Source organism: Geospiza fortis, unplaced genomic scaffold, assembly GCF_000277835.1.
Source record: "Geospiza fortis unplaced genomic scaffold, GeoFor_1.0 scaffold633, whole genome shotgun sequence".
NCBI lineage: Eukaryota > Metazoa > Chordata > Aves > Passeriformes > Thraupidae > Geospiza > Geospiza fortis.
Genome location: NW_005054531.1, coordinates 843,093 through 857,131, shown reverse-complemented (window position 1 = coordinate 857,131; position 14,039 = coordinate 843,093). Strand labels below are relative to the sequence as shown.

At 38.6% G+C, this 14,039-nt stretch overlaps 1 protein-coding gene across 1 annotated transcript in view; it reads left to right on the top strand.

Annotated features, from left to right (window-relative positions):
- Positions 1-302: 302 nt before the first annotated feature.
- RABEP1 (rabaptin, RAB GTPase binding effector protein 1) overlaps positions 303-14,039 on the top strand; it is a 28,868-nt gene continuing 15,131 nt past the window's right edge. Inside the window, exons 1-7 of the mRNA XM_005429196.2 lie at positions 303-431; positions 2,320-2,523; positions 3,729-3,889; positions 9,108-9,221; positions 10,504-10,639; positions 11,389-11,567; positions 12,497-12,622. Of these exons, the coding sequence (XP_005429253.1) occupies positions 2,391-2,523; positions 3,729-3,889; positions 9,108-9,221; positions 10,504-10,639; positions 11,389-11,567; positions 12,497-12,622 (849 nt within the window). The 5' untranslated portion in view covers positions 303-431; positions 2,320-2,390. The remainder of the gene's footprint in view (positions 432-2,319; positions 2,524-3,728; positions 3,890-9,107; positions 9,222-10,503; positions 10,640-11,388; positions 11,568-12,496; positions 12,623-14,039) is intronic.

The following is a 14,039-nucleotide window of genomic DNA, read 5'->3' as shown; positions in this document are numbered from 1 at the left end:
CTATTTCTTCCTTCATTGTATATACCAAATTGTGGCTTTCTTTAGAAGATTGCTTTCTGCAGAACTCCCTGCCACATTCCCTCTACTTTCCTAGAGATGTTTAATTAGAATTTGGTGTTACAGTCTAAAGAAAACCTACCTTCCTTTGTTCCTTACAGGACTGGCTAGTTTTCCTCATTATCATGGAGCAGAGCTAATGAGTAAAGATATTTTAAAAAGAGTAAGCCCCAAACCTCAGCCTTGCAGAATGGGATGTCTGGGTAACTGTTAGTGACGTACCTTATCTTCTGCTTTATTTTTAGATGCTCTTCTACAACGGGTAGCAGAATTGGAAAAGGTCAATGCAGAATTTCTGCGCACAAAGCAGCAACTTGAGCAAGAATTTAATCAAAAGAGAGCAAAATTTAAGGAGTTATACCTGGCTAAGGAAGGTAAGTTCTTAGTTCTCTGAATTATTCTAAAATTTCTTGAACTTCATCTTCAAATAATCTCTGGATGAAGCATAGTCTTTTAGACAGTTATAATAAGAATGTGAGAGATTCAATAGGTGACTATTGAGCATTCTAGAATGAACTTTAGAATTAAATTTAAAGATTTGCCTCATGGAAAGGAGCAAAAGCAACTTGATGTCCATGCAGAAATACCACTAGTGAGTTTTAATACTAATTTCTTGAATTCAGGGTGTGCTCTCTGAGCAGGAGCTGATCTGGTAAATGGGAAGACATAGCCTGGATGCTGTGCTGTTTCTGCTCTGTGGCCTTTTTTTTAATGTAGCATTTATTTGTCTTAAATTTCCACCTGAGGTAGGCTGTAACCAGGCAAACATTATAAAAGTTTTAATACAAGCCAAGGGCATCTATTTCAATAACACAGTTTATAGGAAAATTTAAATCATATGAGCTCAAATATCTGATGAAGGATAAGAGAGTAGAGATAGCTGTTCTGAGAGCCAGATTGATTTATCTAATTCTGATGATTTTCCTGTCTTTAACATATGAAAGCAGAGCCAAAACATAATGCATTAAGGCTGCAGCTGCTGTATAAGCTTATGAGAGCAGAAATACAACAGGCATAATAAAGATTGGATCATACAGCAAGCCTATTTAGTTGTGTTTCTAAGGCTGGATGAAAGGAAGTTTAAGATACAAGACACTACTGATGAGATCAGCAATAATTCTCCCATTTTGGTACAGTCAAAAATACAAAATAAATTGTGATAGGGGAAGAAAAACCACCCCAACTTTGACAGCTACTGAAGTGAAAGGACACCAGAGGAGAATATACAAGCAATTACTTTTCTTTTTTTGACCCCCTCCAAAAGGTTTTCCCCCTCCCTGTCTCTAAGACCCTCTCCTAAATGTTCATTGGGGCTGTTGGGACCCATCTAATACTGTCATTTGAAAACTGAGAATATTAATGCTACAGAGTCTTGGTTTTTTACACAAGGATTAATGTCCTTTTAAGTATTTGATTAGCTCTGGGGTCTATATTCTCTATCAGGGTGACAGCACCAGGATTGATTCAGCTTTTTGGCCCTGAGGGAATTACATGGATATAGCTCGGTGTTGGTTGTGTGCTGGCCAGATGTTTCTGCTAAAAGGGATTGCCATTGAAGCAGGCTATGTGGGCATAAAACATATATTTTGTATTAGTGCTTTTGAAATTATATAATATATATCTTCCAGAGCTGTCTATTTCAGATTAACTGAGAACTCAGGAGGATGATATGAAGTTAGTTTAATTTTTGTTTATAGTTGTAACAATTAGAGAAGTCATGGCTGTTCCATTGAATGTATCCCTTTTCTTTGTAGAAGCTCAGTTTTACCAAAGTCTTTGGTAAAGAGCAAATTAGGCTGCATATTTTTCTTGTGTGGGTTCTCTAAAGTGTCACAGAGTGTTTCTGTTCAAGAAATATAAAATGATCCATCCAAATTGAGAACCAAGTTGGTCCCAGAAATGGGGGGAAAACTGTTTTCCAGTCTGTTCATGCCTTTGCCAGATTCATTACCAGAATGAGTTAAATAATAAGAACTGATGAAAAGCACAGTTCACCTTCATCAGGTATATTGATCCTAGTTATATCTAGTGTCTGCTTTGTGTCTGCATCCATAAGATGCTTCTTTAATAAAAGGCAAGGGCAAGCAAAGTCAAGAAAAAGCATTCCCTGAAGAGACCTGCCAACATTTGTTCAGTCATTACAGGTAGATGTTTTAATACCAGTGCTTCCTTCACTCCCTTCTGCTCTTTGCCATAGCAACTGGGGCTACACTTCAGGTTGAACTCATGAATGCAGCTAAATGTATCCAATGCTCCTTTCAGAGGACCTGAAAAGGCAGAATGCAGTGCTGCAGGCAGCCCAGGATGACCTGGGCCAGCTGCGCACCCAGCTGATGGAGGCCCACGCTGAAATGGAGAACATCAAGGCCATAGCCACAGTGTCAGAGACCACCAAGCAGGAGGCCATCGATGAGGTCAAGAGGCAGTGGCAAGAAGAAGTGGCTTCCCTCCAGGCCATCATGAAAGGTAACAACCAGGCAAGCTGTGCTGAGATCAGCCACCCTGATTTTATAAGGATTTGTGACTGCTCTTCCTCAGAGTATGGGTAATTGTTATGGCTTGGGAAAGATGCAGAAGGGCTGGATGAAGTGTAGTTCTCAGGGTTGTGAAAAGGAGCTTGATGGGCTTTTTTATTGTCAGCTTGAGGACAGAATTTAGAATTCATGGCCATGGGAACCTCAAGTATATGCAAAGCTTTTTTGAGGGACTATGAATGTGATACTTCATCCTTCCATGAAGATAAGTATGATGCCTGTAATTTGACAAGTCTGCAAACAGCTTTAAGCTGCCAGCATGATTCTCTTTTTTCCTTCTGTGTGAACACAGTTCTGCTCTCACACAGTCAAGTGTCCCTGCAGTACTCACACGGGCCTTCCCCCAGGGTATTGTCTGCACATGCTGCTCTCTCAGTCCTGGGTGGTTTTTTTTCATGATAGTTCTGATCTATTCCTTGTTATATTTGCACATTGCACAGCTGTTGACATTTCTGAGACAAAGGAAATGAACACAAGGATATGAACTGGGAACAGACTATTGCCACAAATGTGTTTTCTTAGAGGTTCACAGACAGGATCACACTATCCTGAGCCTAGAGCCTGTCAGCTGTGGGCAGTTTTTCCATCACCTCATTGTGCTTTTCACCCAGAACAGACAAACCTTCATGTATATTGAGTACACAAATGTCTGTTTATTTATGATCTACACAGATACATGAGCCTAGATTAAGGCTCAGCTGTGCCAGCTGCTGTCCCTGTGTAAACAGGCAGCTCCTGAGCTGGGATGGGTGGTGTGAATCATGGGGAAATGGAAGCTATGTGAGAAGTTTGAATTTCTTTGCATTTTCGAGTACCTTTTTAAGGCTCTAGTCATTTGTTTGGGTGAGGTACTTGTATGCTGCTAAGTAGGATATTAGTCATGTACATTACCTTGAAATTAGGAATTGCACAGTTTTTGGGGATTGTTTCTCTCTATTCTGTTGACGGTACTAATTGAAATTTAGTTTCAGTTCTTTTACTTATATATTTGGGTTTTGGGGCAGGAGTCTGAGGGAAAGAAGAGTTGTCCTAGTTTTGATTAATTATAGTAAATCATTGAGTGGTTGGAGATGGACTTCCTAAAGCCCTGTTCTTTAGCTTACATTGAAAAGAAGTTTTGAAAATGCTGTTTTCTAGAGACTGTCCGTGACTATGAGCTGCAGTATCACCACAGGATGGAGCAGGAGCGAGCTCAGTGGAGCCAGTACCGAGAGAACATGGAGCGGGAAATTGCAGAGCTGAGGAGGAGACTGTCTGAAGGCCAGGAGGAGGAAAACCTAGAAAATGAAATGAAAAAGGTACATTGGAAAGGAGTTCCTCAGTTTCTGTTTGAGGATAGGCTCGTGGGGTCAGGCATGTGTTCATTCCTATGGCTGCTGTAATTCCTCAGCAGTTCACACAGCCTGGTGCTGCCAGCCTTTGTTCATGGAAGTCATCATGACCTAATCCATTTAAAGCCTTAAAAGCTTTGTTCCTAATTATGTGCATTCAGTGAGAGAATTGCACCTGAGAAGATGGTAAAGTTTAGCCTTCAGCTTCTAAAAACAGGCAGCCTTGTCAAGGCACTTGTCATGATGTCAAATGAGCTCAAGTAAAACCACCTTTAGATTTTTCTGGATTGACTGCAGTTTTATAAAGTTTTCTTTACACTTCTTTACTTTTGCTTCTTTTTCCAGCTCTTAAAAACTTAAAGTGCCCATTAAAACCTCAGAATATCCAAGATGTCTTTCCTCTTTCTCTAAAGTAAGCCATGTTTGTGCATCACAGTTCTGCTGCCTCCCTAGGAAGTGCAGAACCTTGCTGTCACAAAACAGCAGGCTCTAGATGATGAAAAATAATTGCTCTGGAGTATGGACAGATATTGTTGTACTTGTTCAAAGATCTGACACTAAGAAAAGTTCATAGATGAAGTAGATTGAGGTGCCTTGTCTTGAGGTTGAATTTTCTTTTTATTTTTTTTTGAGGTTGAAGATTTAATGTGTTTCAGACAGGAAGAAAATGGAACCTGTCATAATAGATCAGTGCTTTATAAAAATCTTTGTGTATCTTATTATAATAACTTGCATTTTCATGAATTTCTCACCTTAGCAGGCTTACCTTAGTCTTCAAGGTGTTCTAACACAAATTTAAAGTAGTGACTGAAATTCAATAAAGTAGGTTAACACCTGGTAATCTGCCACATCACTGCCTGTCCCTGTTCCTGCTTGCTGTCTGCAGGAGAAATGCAGTATGGAATACCACAAACATTCCACATGAGAAACATTTTAGCTATTTTTACTGTGTTGTAGCAAGCAATCAGTGTTAGTGTTGCAAAATGGAATACTATTTCTGAGACCTAGGAAGAGGTTCCTGACTATGGGTAGTTGTAGTTGCATTATTGCTGTGGGACTGCTCTTCATGGAGCCCTGATTTCAAAGGTAAGAGTCAGGGTAAAGCCTCTTCTAATCCCACTGCAATTGTAAGACATTTACTGTTTTTAAGAAAAGGTTTTAGTCTTATTAAGGACAAAAATACTTTGGTTGAAGCTGAATAGAGGTTCAAAACTGGATCAGTGAGTCTTGTAGAAACAATGCAGAGGATGCAGAGTTCACAGTGTAAAAGTCCTGGCACTGCACTCCCAAATACCTGCCAATAGGCACTTCCAGAGAACAGTCTCTCTCAACTGATTCATATTTTTAATCTGAAATTACTGATTGTGTAAATTGAAATTGCAAGCTGCTGAGATGGCAGCACAGCTCACCTAAACTCAGTGGCTTTAGCAGAGAAGTTCAGCTTAGCAGATAAATAGCATTTTCAACTATAGTCCTTTAAAAGGGAATTAAATATCCCTAAAGGATAAGGTGATCAGTTTATTAATCTCTGGTAATAGGAGTTTGGAAAGCTTTTTAGGCCTGTAAAGGAGAGAAACATGTACCTTATGTAATAGGAGGGGGAGGGGGAAATCTGGTTTTCAGACTGCAGCTTGAAATAATTGCTTAAACAGCTTTGCAAGAGGTTTTAATCTTCTTTGTTTTTATTAAACCTGTGAGGTTTTTCCTCAAGGAGACTAAAAATTAGATCAAAATTAGGAAGAGGATATTCAATTTTACCTAAAAACAAACAAGCAAATCCCAAGCCCATAAAAAGGTTTGCTTGGGCAGCAAAATAATGAATATTCATGTGTCAGCAGCCAGTGTGAAAAGAGGAACTTTCTTGATCACTTGGGATGTGTTATTTGAAGACTTGTGATCAATTCCTCATGCAAAATGGCATTTGCAGCCAGCAATGCTTATACTCCATCTTTATGTGTTCTTTTGTCAGAAAGAGCTTGTCTGGTGGAGCAAATGCTCTTGTTTGCTTCTCCATGTAAATACATTTCAGGTTGCAAATTGCTAATTTCTGTAGAGAATTTTTCTGTTCTGTGATTTTGTATCATAAAACAATGATTTCTAAGAAATCATTTTCTAAGGAAACCTTGCAACTTTTTCTTCTTAATCTCCCTTCCCAGCTCAAAAAACGTGGATACCTTGACCTAATGATTAACATGCTCACCTAGTGATAAATTTTTCAGAAAATTTGGCAGTGATTTATAAAAATCTGTTTTCCTCTTGGATTGTAGTATCAGATAGGTCTGGGTTTTTTTGTTTTCATAGCAGCTAAAAGCAATCTATCACAGCAGCATGTACTTCCCTGCTGGGGAATGACTGGGCTGACTCTGGACATGGGAATGAGTTGTGCCCAAACTTTGGCCATTGGCAAAATATGACTTGGCTTTTTTTTTTTAAGTCAGACCTCATTTTCTGTTCAGGAAAGGATCTGTTTTGCTGTTGGAGCTGTGATGAATATAAATACTTTTGTTAGCACAGTTATGTCAAACTCTGAGTAACAGAGGTCTGCAGATCAGGTATTTTGTGTACAGAGAGAGCAGCAAAGTACAAGGCTCCTGTTAGGAATTGTGCTTATTAGTCAGGAGAGGGGAAATTGGAAAGGAAGAGTAATCAGATTTCTGTGACAGAGTTGGCCATAAAATCTGATATACAGTAAGCTGTTTTTGTTGGTAATGGTGAAGAACAGTGGGATAAATTTAGAGGAGTTTTAAATAGTTTAGTCCTACTTTAAAGAAAAATCTTCAAATTGTATCTGTGTGTTTTCCACTTGTCTCATTTTTAAGGAACAAGCTCAGGTATAATGTTACCTGGGATTTCTCCAGTCAGATGTTTGTTCCTCTGAAAATGACTTGGACTCATTTTTAGCATTATCTCTCCATGGAGTCATTTTCCTGCTGTGGTCTGCAGGTCCCTCAGTGTGTTCTGCAGCCCCTGTGCTGGGGGAAGCAAGTTTGGCTGGGGCAGAAGTGGTTTGGGTGCTTGATTTTTAGTTAAGGAATGAGTAAAGATGAGCTGATCATGTGTAAAAACTGTGGCAATTGACAACCAAGTTAAGTTTAATAAAAAGTTAAAAGGAAATAAATGTTTTAAGGACCACACCTCTGGAAGAGTCTGAATAACACCTCTTAGCACAGGAAATTTTGTGCTGTGGCACCTCTTGCCACATGTGACAGTATCTTTAAGTGGCATTTTTCAACACAGCAGATATTCTCATTTTATTAAAAGGTTGAGTGCAGCTTTAACCTCGATTTTGAAGTCTCAGTAATTCTGCTTTATGTCCAGGAGCAGACCCAGGCCCCAGCACTCCGTTTGTTAGCAGAGAGAGGCTGTTGGGAGTGTTTAGCTCAAGATCACACTGACCTTTAATAGGGATCCTTGCAATATGTTGCAACCACAGTGTCAAACTTCAGCTCTGTTTACCAAGCAGTAAAAGCTGGAGTAATTTTTTTGCATGTGAAATGTGATACAGTTTTGTCTTTCCAGTTGTTCACAGTCTGGTTTTGCTTTCAGAGAACTTTCTGACTGTTTCTCTGAACTGCTTGGTTCCTACACAGGCACATTTGTTGCTCTGTATTCTGGGGTGAGCCATGTGAAACCAGGCTGGCAGTGAAATATTGCTGCAGTTATCCTGAATAATTAGAAAAGAATGTTCAATTCATTCTATTAAATGAATAGAACTGATATGATAAATGAAATATAAAGCAATGCCTGAAGTGGAGCTCCTGCTCCCATTTGTTTGAAAAATGTGACTGTTGAGTTTCTGCCTGCAAGCACCAGAGTCTGGGTGTGTATGACAGTCACATGTCCCTGGTATTGAATTCACTGCCAAGTGACATCCCTTGCTTTCCTCACAGCTTTTATTGGTACTTCAGCAGTGACAAATGTAGCAGAAATAAATTAAATGTAGAGACATTTAATTTAGTGTTGTGTTCACAATTTTCTGTAAAGCTTTAATATATTTTCTATTTCTCCTCCTGAAAGTCTTGCTCAGAGTACAGTTGTCAATAAGCTCACTAGAAATTGAAAGTCAAACGAGTAACCTCTAAAGCCTGCATTCTAGTCTAGTTTCAAAACCAGACTAGTGTTATCATTTACTGTCTGTCTTTGCTGATGAGGTTATGAAAGGTGTCATCCTTTGAAACTCCAGCTTTGGGGCACAGCTCCCTGCCCTCTCTCCCCTGCTGAGTTCTTCCAGTAGAAGACAGAGAACAGCTGAGCTTTCTGAGCCTGATGCACAAAGCCAGCCCAAATTAGAATGCTGGAATTCTCTGTGCCTTGGAGAGTTTCACTGCAGCGAGTATTTGAGTGTTCTCCTGGCTCCTGGGGAGTCTGTGGGAGCTCCTTTCACTTGGAAAGTCTGCAGTGCATCCCTGAAGGAAAGGCAGAGCATTTAAGAAATGGGGATGTCAGGGCCACATGTTAACATGCAGTTCTGATTTTGAACCCTGAATGCTATTTCTCATCTTAATTCTTGCTATTTTTACGGGGTTTTTTCCCTTTCCTTGAAACAGTCCTCTAATTCTACTGCTCTTTGATCTTCTCAGAACTGCTTTTTGAAAGAAATCATAGGATAAATTGTCTATATATAGTTTGAAATATTCAGTACAGTAACACTAAAACCTGGTGCTGCATCAGTAGTAATGCAAAGTTGAAAAATTATCATCTAAAAGAAACTGAGCTACACTGGGCATTACTGTGCAGCTCCATTTGCTTTTAACTTTTTGAGTAAGTAACTGCATGATCAGTACCTCATCATGCACTTCTTGGTTTTTTCATGTGTGCTATGTGGCAGCAGGTTGTGGGACAGTTAGGCCTTCAATAAAGGAAAAGTGCACATTGTTTTAAATGCTTGAGCCATACATTTTCTCCCAGGCATCAAGAGTGATAGATTTGCTAACATTCTCTTTTAAAACAGATATTTGTGGCTTAACCCATACATAGATTTAAAATTTAGTTGCCTTCTGTGAATGGACTAATATCAGCTCATTATCACAGAGGTGGCTGCTGAACTAAATAAAGTATGAGCACTGAAAGTGGAAGTTTAGTCAGGTTTTTTTTTGTTGATGTAGAGATTTTCTCCAAATGTCTCCAGTAATGGGAACTGTTGTGAATTCTGATGATGCATTACAATTTATTGTCTGAACTTCAGGCTCAGGAAGATGCTGAGAAGCTACGCTCAGTTGTGATGCCCATGGAGAAAGAGATTGCAGCCCTAAAGGAGAAACTGGCAGAAGCTGAAGAAAAAATAAAAGCAGCATCAGAGGTGAGGTGGAGCTCTAACTGGATCCTGATTTATATCTTGCAGCATGCTAGTTTGATGCAGACAAGTCAAATTTTATTAGAAAGAAAAAGGTGTATTGGGAAACTCTTCATGCCCTTCTTGTCTCCTGGAGCTCAAATATCATGTTTGGCCTAAATATATTTTTGCATCTTTTTGTTTTGAGAGTTGCACTGTGTGTGTGTGATCTGGGTTTAGAATAAATTACACAGCTCCAGGTCTACTAATAATAGAAAAAGCTCTAGAAAAATATCTGCTTTGCACTTCTCCCAGCCACCTGGCCTCTGGGTTATTGGCACACTTGGAGCCACGAAATCAGACTTTCCCATTTCAAAGGCTTAAAGGGCAGCAGATGGAAGGTTTGGTGTCCTAGGGCACGAAAGCTGTCCCCAGCATCAGTGGCAGTCACAGCCCAAGGCTGTCCTGAGCCCTGGCTTGGCGTCAGCATGTCCCATATGAGCAGCAGCTCTCTGCAGCCAGTTAGGAATTGCCTGAAGGCTTTGGTTTTCTCTAAGATAAAACCTCCTGTGATTTCTGACTCAGCAAACTGTAAAACTGAATAGTGCCATAAAGAAATCTTTCAATTTGTTCCTTGTTCCGAGATGGAATCTATTTCTCCAAGCATCATGTCTGACAGATGTTTATGTAACCCTGTCTTATAAGGCTCTGACTGGAGATTCTGCAGAACACTCATTTTCTGCTATTAAAAAAAATTCCACATCTATTTCTTCAGTATTTCTTGATACAATTGCTTTTTGTTGATAGATTTTCCTTCCTTTTTGCAACAGTCTTTCATGAGTTGGAAAGTTTCTTTGCTTGTCTGTTCCCAAGTTTTCTCTCTTCTTAGGCTTACTTCAAGCTTACCTCTTTAATTTTTTTCTGACTACTATGATTACTCTGTTTTGAACTAAGGAGTTCTTGGCTTATCAGCATTTATCAGCTATTTAGATCCTGGCTATCAGCACTGATTACTTCACTGTCTGCTTTCCTGAGATATTTCCCTTTTCACCATCTGTGCTCAGTGCTGCTGTTGTGATCCAGCTGCTATAACTGTGATATACTGATGGGTTTGACTTAGAATTTTAATGAGTAACTCATTCACAAGTACAAGCACTGCTTACACACTGGTAGTTGAATATTTGGGATTTCTGCAAATAAACTAGTCCTTCAGCACCTGTACATGACCTGAACAGGCAGCACTATAACTTGTAACAAGAAGGAAATGTCTGAGAGTGTTCCCCCACTGAGCTGGTTATTTTTTAATCAGGTTAAAGAACTGAACCATTATTTAGAAGCTGAGAAGTCGTGTAGGACAGACTTGGAGATGTACGTGGCTGTTCTCAACACACAAAAATCAGTCCTGCAAGAAGATGCAGAGAAGCTGAGGAAGGAGCTGCATGAAGGTACCCACCTAACAATAGTCCTTTGACTCTCTCCACTGAGGATGCAAACCACAGTGGAGCTATGAATTCTTTTATCATTTCTTACTTGAACTTGATGAAAAGAAATTGGAAGAGGGAAGCAGGACTTGTAAATGTGAAAGGCCATAAAATGTTTGCAGAAGAATTGAATGTGGAATTCCCTTATGTCAGAAAACAGCAGAGTCATTCATTTCCTCAAGGCTTGTTGTTGAATATCTGCTAAGTTCTTTAAGCATTGCAAGCTTCATTCTTGCTGAAGTGATTTTAGGTGTGCATTGTATTTGTGCATAATTATGAGCATTATTTCCATAATGTATAGACCTGGCTCCCTGAGGTGTGGAAATGTCCCTGTAGGGCACCACAGCCCAGGGTCACTGCAGAGGAGTGGAAACCCGGACCTGCTGATGAAATAAATAGGGATGTAGAAGACAGTTTTCTGAACCCAGCTCTAAAAAACCCCAAAACTGTTAGAAATCATGAATGAAGTTGAGGCTTTAGTCTTCTCCCTGGGAAATCTTGAACTGTTAGTAGTACATCCCTAATCACAAGCCAAGTTTGGAAATTGAGAAAATGGTGTTTGAAATAAGAAATTATTAACCTAAATAGTTGTTGAACAAAGCCTGACTGTTCTTAATTAGACCAGTAATTACTTTTATTCCTGAAAATGCTTCTCTTTAGAAAAGATATTTAAGCGCTTGTGGTTCAGAAGAATTTTTTCTCTGCTTGCATAGTTTGCCATCTCCTAGAGCAAGAGAGGCAGCAGCACAACCAGCTGAAACACACGTGGCAGAAAGCCAATGACCAGTTCCTGGAGTCCCAGAGGCTGCTGATGAGGGACATGCAGAGGATGGAAATTGTGCTCACCTCAGAGCAGCTCCGGCAGGTGGAAGAGCTGAAAAAAAAGGATCAGGTTACCTGCTGCTTTCCTCTTTTTGCTTTTATTTATTTTTTTGTAATACTGTAGGTTTACTGTGGTGTAACAGGCATGGAAATCATATGTTGGGTGCAAGTGTGGTAAGAGCTCAAAAAATGAGAACTGACAGTTTGAACTGAAATCTCCCCTTTGAGTGACTGCTGGCAGTTATAACAGACCCCATTTGGACAAGAATTTTAATAGTGGTGTATATAGGAACTCTAATGGTGCCAATAGTTAAATGAAAATGTAAAAATGTCCAGAAATTACTCTTGGAGGAAGAAATAGTCATCTGTGGTGCAGAATGTCTGGGTTAAGGATGTCAGCAAGTTTCACTTCTTTCTAAGTTTTTTCAGCCTTCCAGTACATATCTTAGGCATAAATTAAGACTTTCATTTTAATTTAACTTACACAAGTGATTGTACATATTTATGATTTAGTGATCTATTAGGGTTTTTTCTTGATTCCTTATATTCCATCATTTCATGATCAAGGCACTTCCTATTTCACTTTTTTTAATGTTCATGCTTGTGTATTGGCTGTTAATGGGTCTTTTAGGGGTCTAGATATGTTATATATTTATAGCCTATACAACAGCCAGTGTAACAGCTACTTTTGTTACTTGCTAATCTTTATAATTAGAATTTTAAACTAAGTAATATGCTTTTTGAATAAAATCATTCTAGAACATGAATCAGGCACTAAATGTGCAAAGTTCTCACTTCAGTCAGTTTGGGTGCCTTGTGAAATGAACACTATTTATTAACTAAATGAATATTTATGTGAAAACCACTGGGTTTTAACCAAAATAATCCTTTTCAGTGTCTTCTCTGTAGCTTAGTTTATCATGAAAGCTGATGTCATGACTATTGTGGGGAAATTGAATCCCATTTTCTGTGTATGCTCTATTGACCACTGATTTTTAGGAAGAAGATGATCAGCAAAGGCTTAGCAAGAGAAAGGAAGAGAAGCAAAAAGATTCAGATGATGAAACAAAGGCTTCATGTTCTCTGGCCCCTGAAGAAACCCTTACCCAGCTCTCTAATGAAGAGGTAAAACAATTGAATCTTTCACTTGTGCTTGGGCATTCCTCAGGGTGTTCATTGCAAATAAAAATGCAAAAGTACAGCCCTCTATTCTCTGTAGCTTCTAATCTTATTAGGCAATAAAAATCCACAGAGTTGCACTTGAATCTATAAATCCTAATTAAGACTGGAAGACAATAGTGCACCATCCTGAGAGGTGCCATTAAAAATGGTAATTTACATTTTGCATTCTGGGGGTTAACTGCTGGTAGATTCTCCTGGTATTTCTAAGCACGTTCTAACACATCTAAATGTTCAGGATTAAGCCAATTATATCTGAACATTCAGCAAGAGCATTGTAGCTACTTTGCTAACCAAATTGTTGAATTCTGTGCTTATCATTTCCTAGGGTCCATTTTGGTTCTGTGAGTCAAATGAAGGAAAAATTAATAAAAACCCACAAAGTTTTTATGCTACAGGAGCTTATTTAACCTTCAAGAGACTTGAGTGAGCGAGTGTTTTGCCTGGTTTTTTATCATTTTTGAAGGGGGGAAAAGTATATACTTTAATATATGTATTCTGAAGTAATTATTTTATTTTTATCAAGGATTTATAGCAGTTCAGAATGCAGAAAGATGTTCAGAATCGTGAGATCTAAATGTAGCTGAGATCTAGTTCTACCCTTTAGTCTACAGTCACTTTCTGTTTCAAATACTGTTTGTATCTTCATGTCCAGATATGCAAATGAGGCACATTGGTGAGGAACAAAAAATTTATATGCTGATGTTTTCTTTAATCTCAGTTCATAGCATATTCTTTAGTCCATCATTCACAGCACTTATTTGCTTCTAAGATTTATACATCATGGAAAATTTATATTTTGAGAAGGAGCGTAATTTTCAGAGTGGTTTGGGTTTCTAGATGTGTTTGGTTTTGTTATTTATGACCTTTTTAGCTGTTCAGAATATGTTTTATATGTTGTAATCAGTCATTCATCAGTTCTTACAACTTGTTATAGTTTGTTATAGCTTCTAAAATCCTCTCTCTTGGGCAGTTTGCAATACAAACAGATGATTTGTTAATATTGTTTTGGTTATCACAGAACAGCTATAGCCTGAAAATGCAGTTTTATGTCAGTTTGTATTCCCTTGACTTTTTTATTATGAACTTGTATGTATACATGCAAATATAAATATTCCACCTAAAAATGATTAAAACAAGGTATTTACAACAGTCATAAACCAGTAGTACATAATATATATATATCTATTATAGGTTACAAGCACTTATATAAAGTGCCAGCAGCCTGCTGGTCTCTGGACCTATTTCAGAAATGATAATTTTTCTCAAGAGCCTGGTTCCAGTGTTACTTCCTTATGTGTCTAATGGCAAAGCAGAAGTGCATAATATTTTGGAAGGTATTTTGAAAGCAGTCATGTGCTTT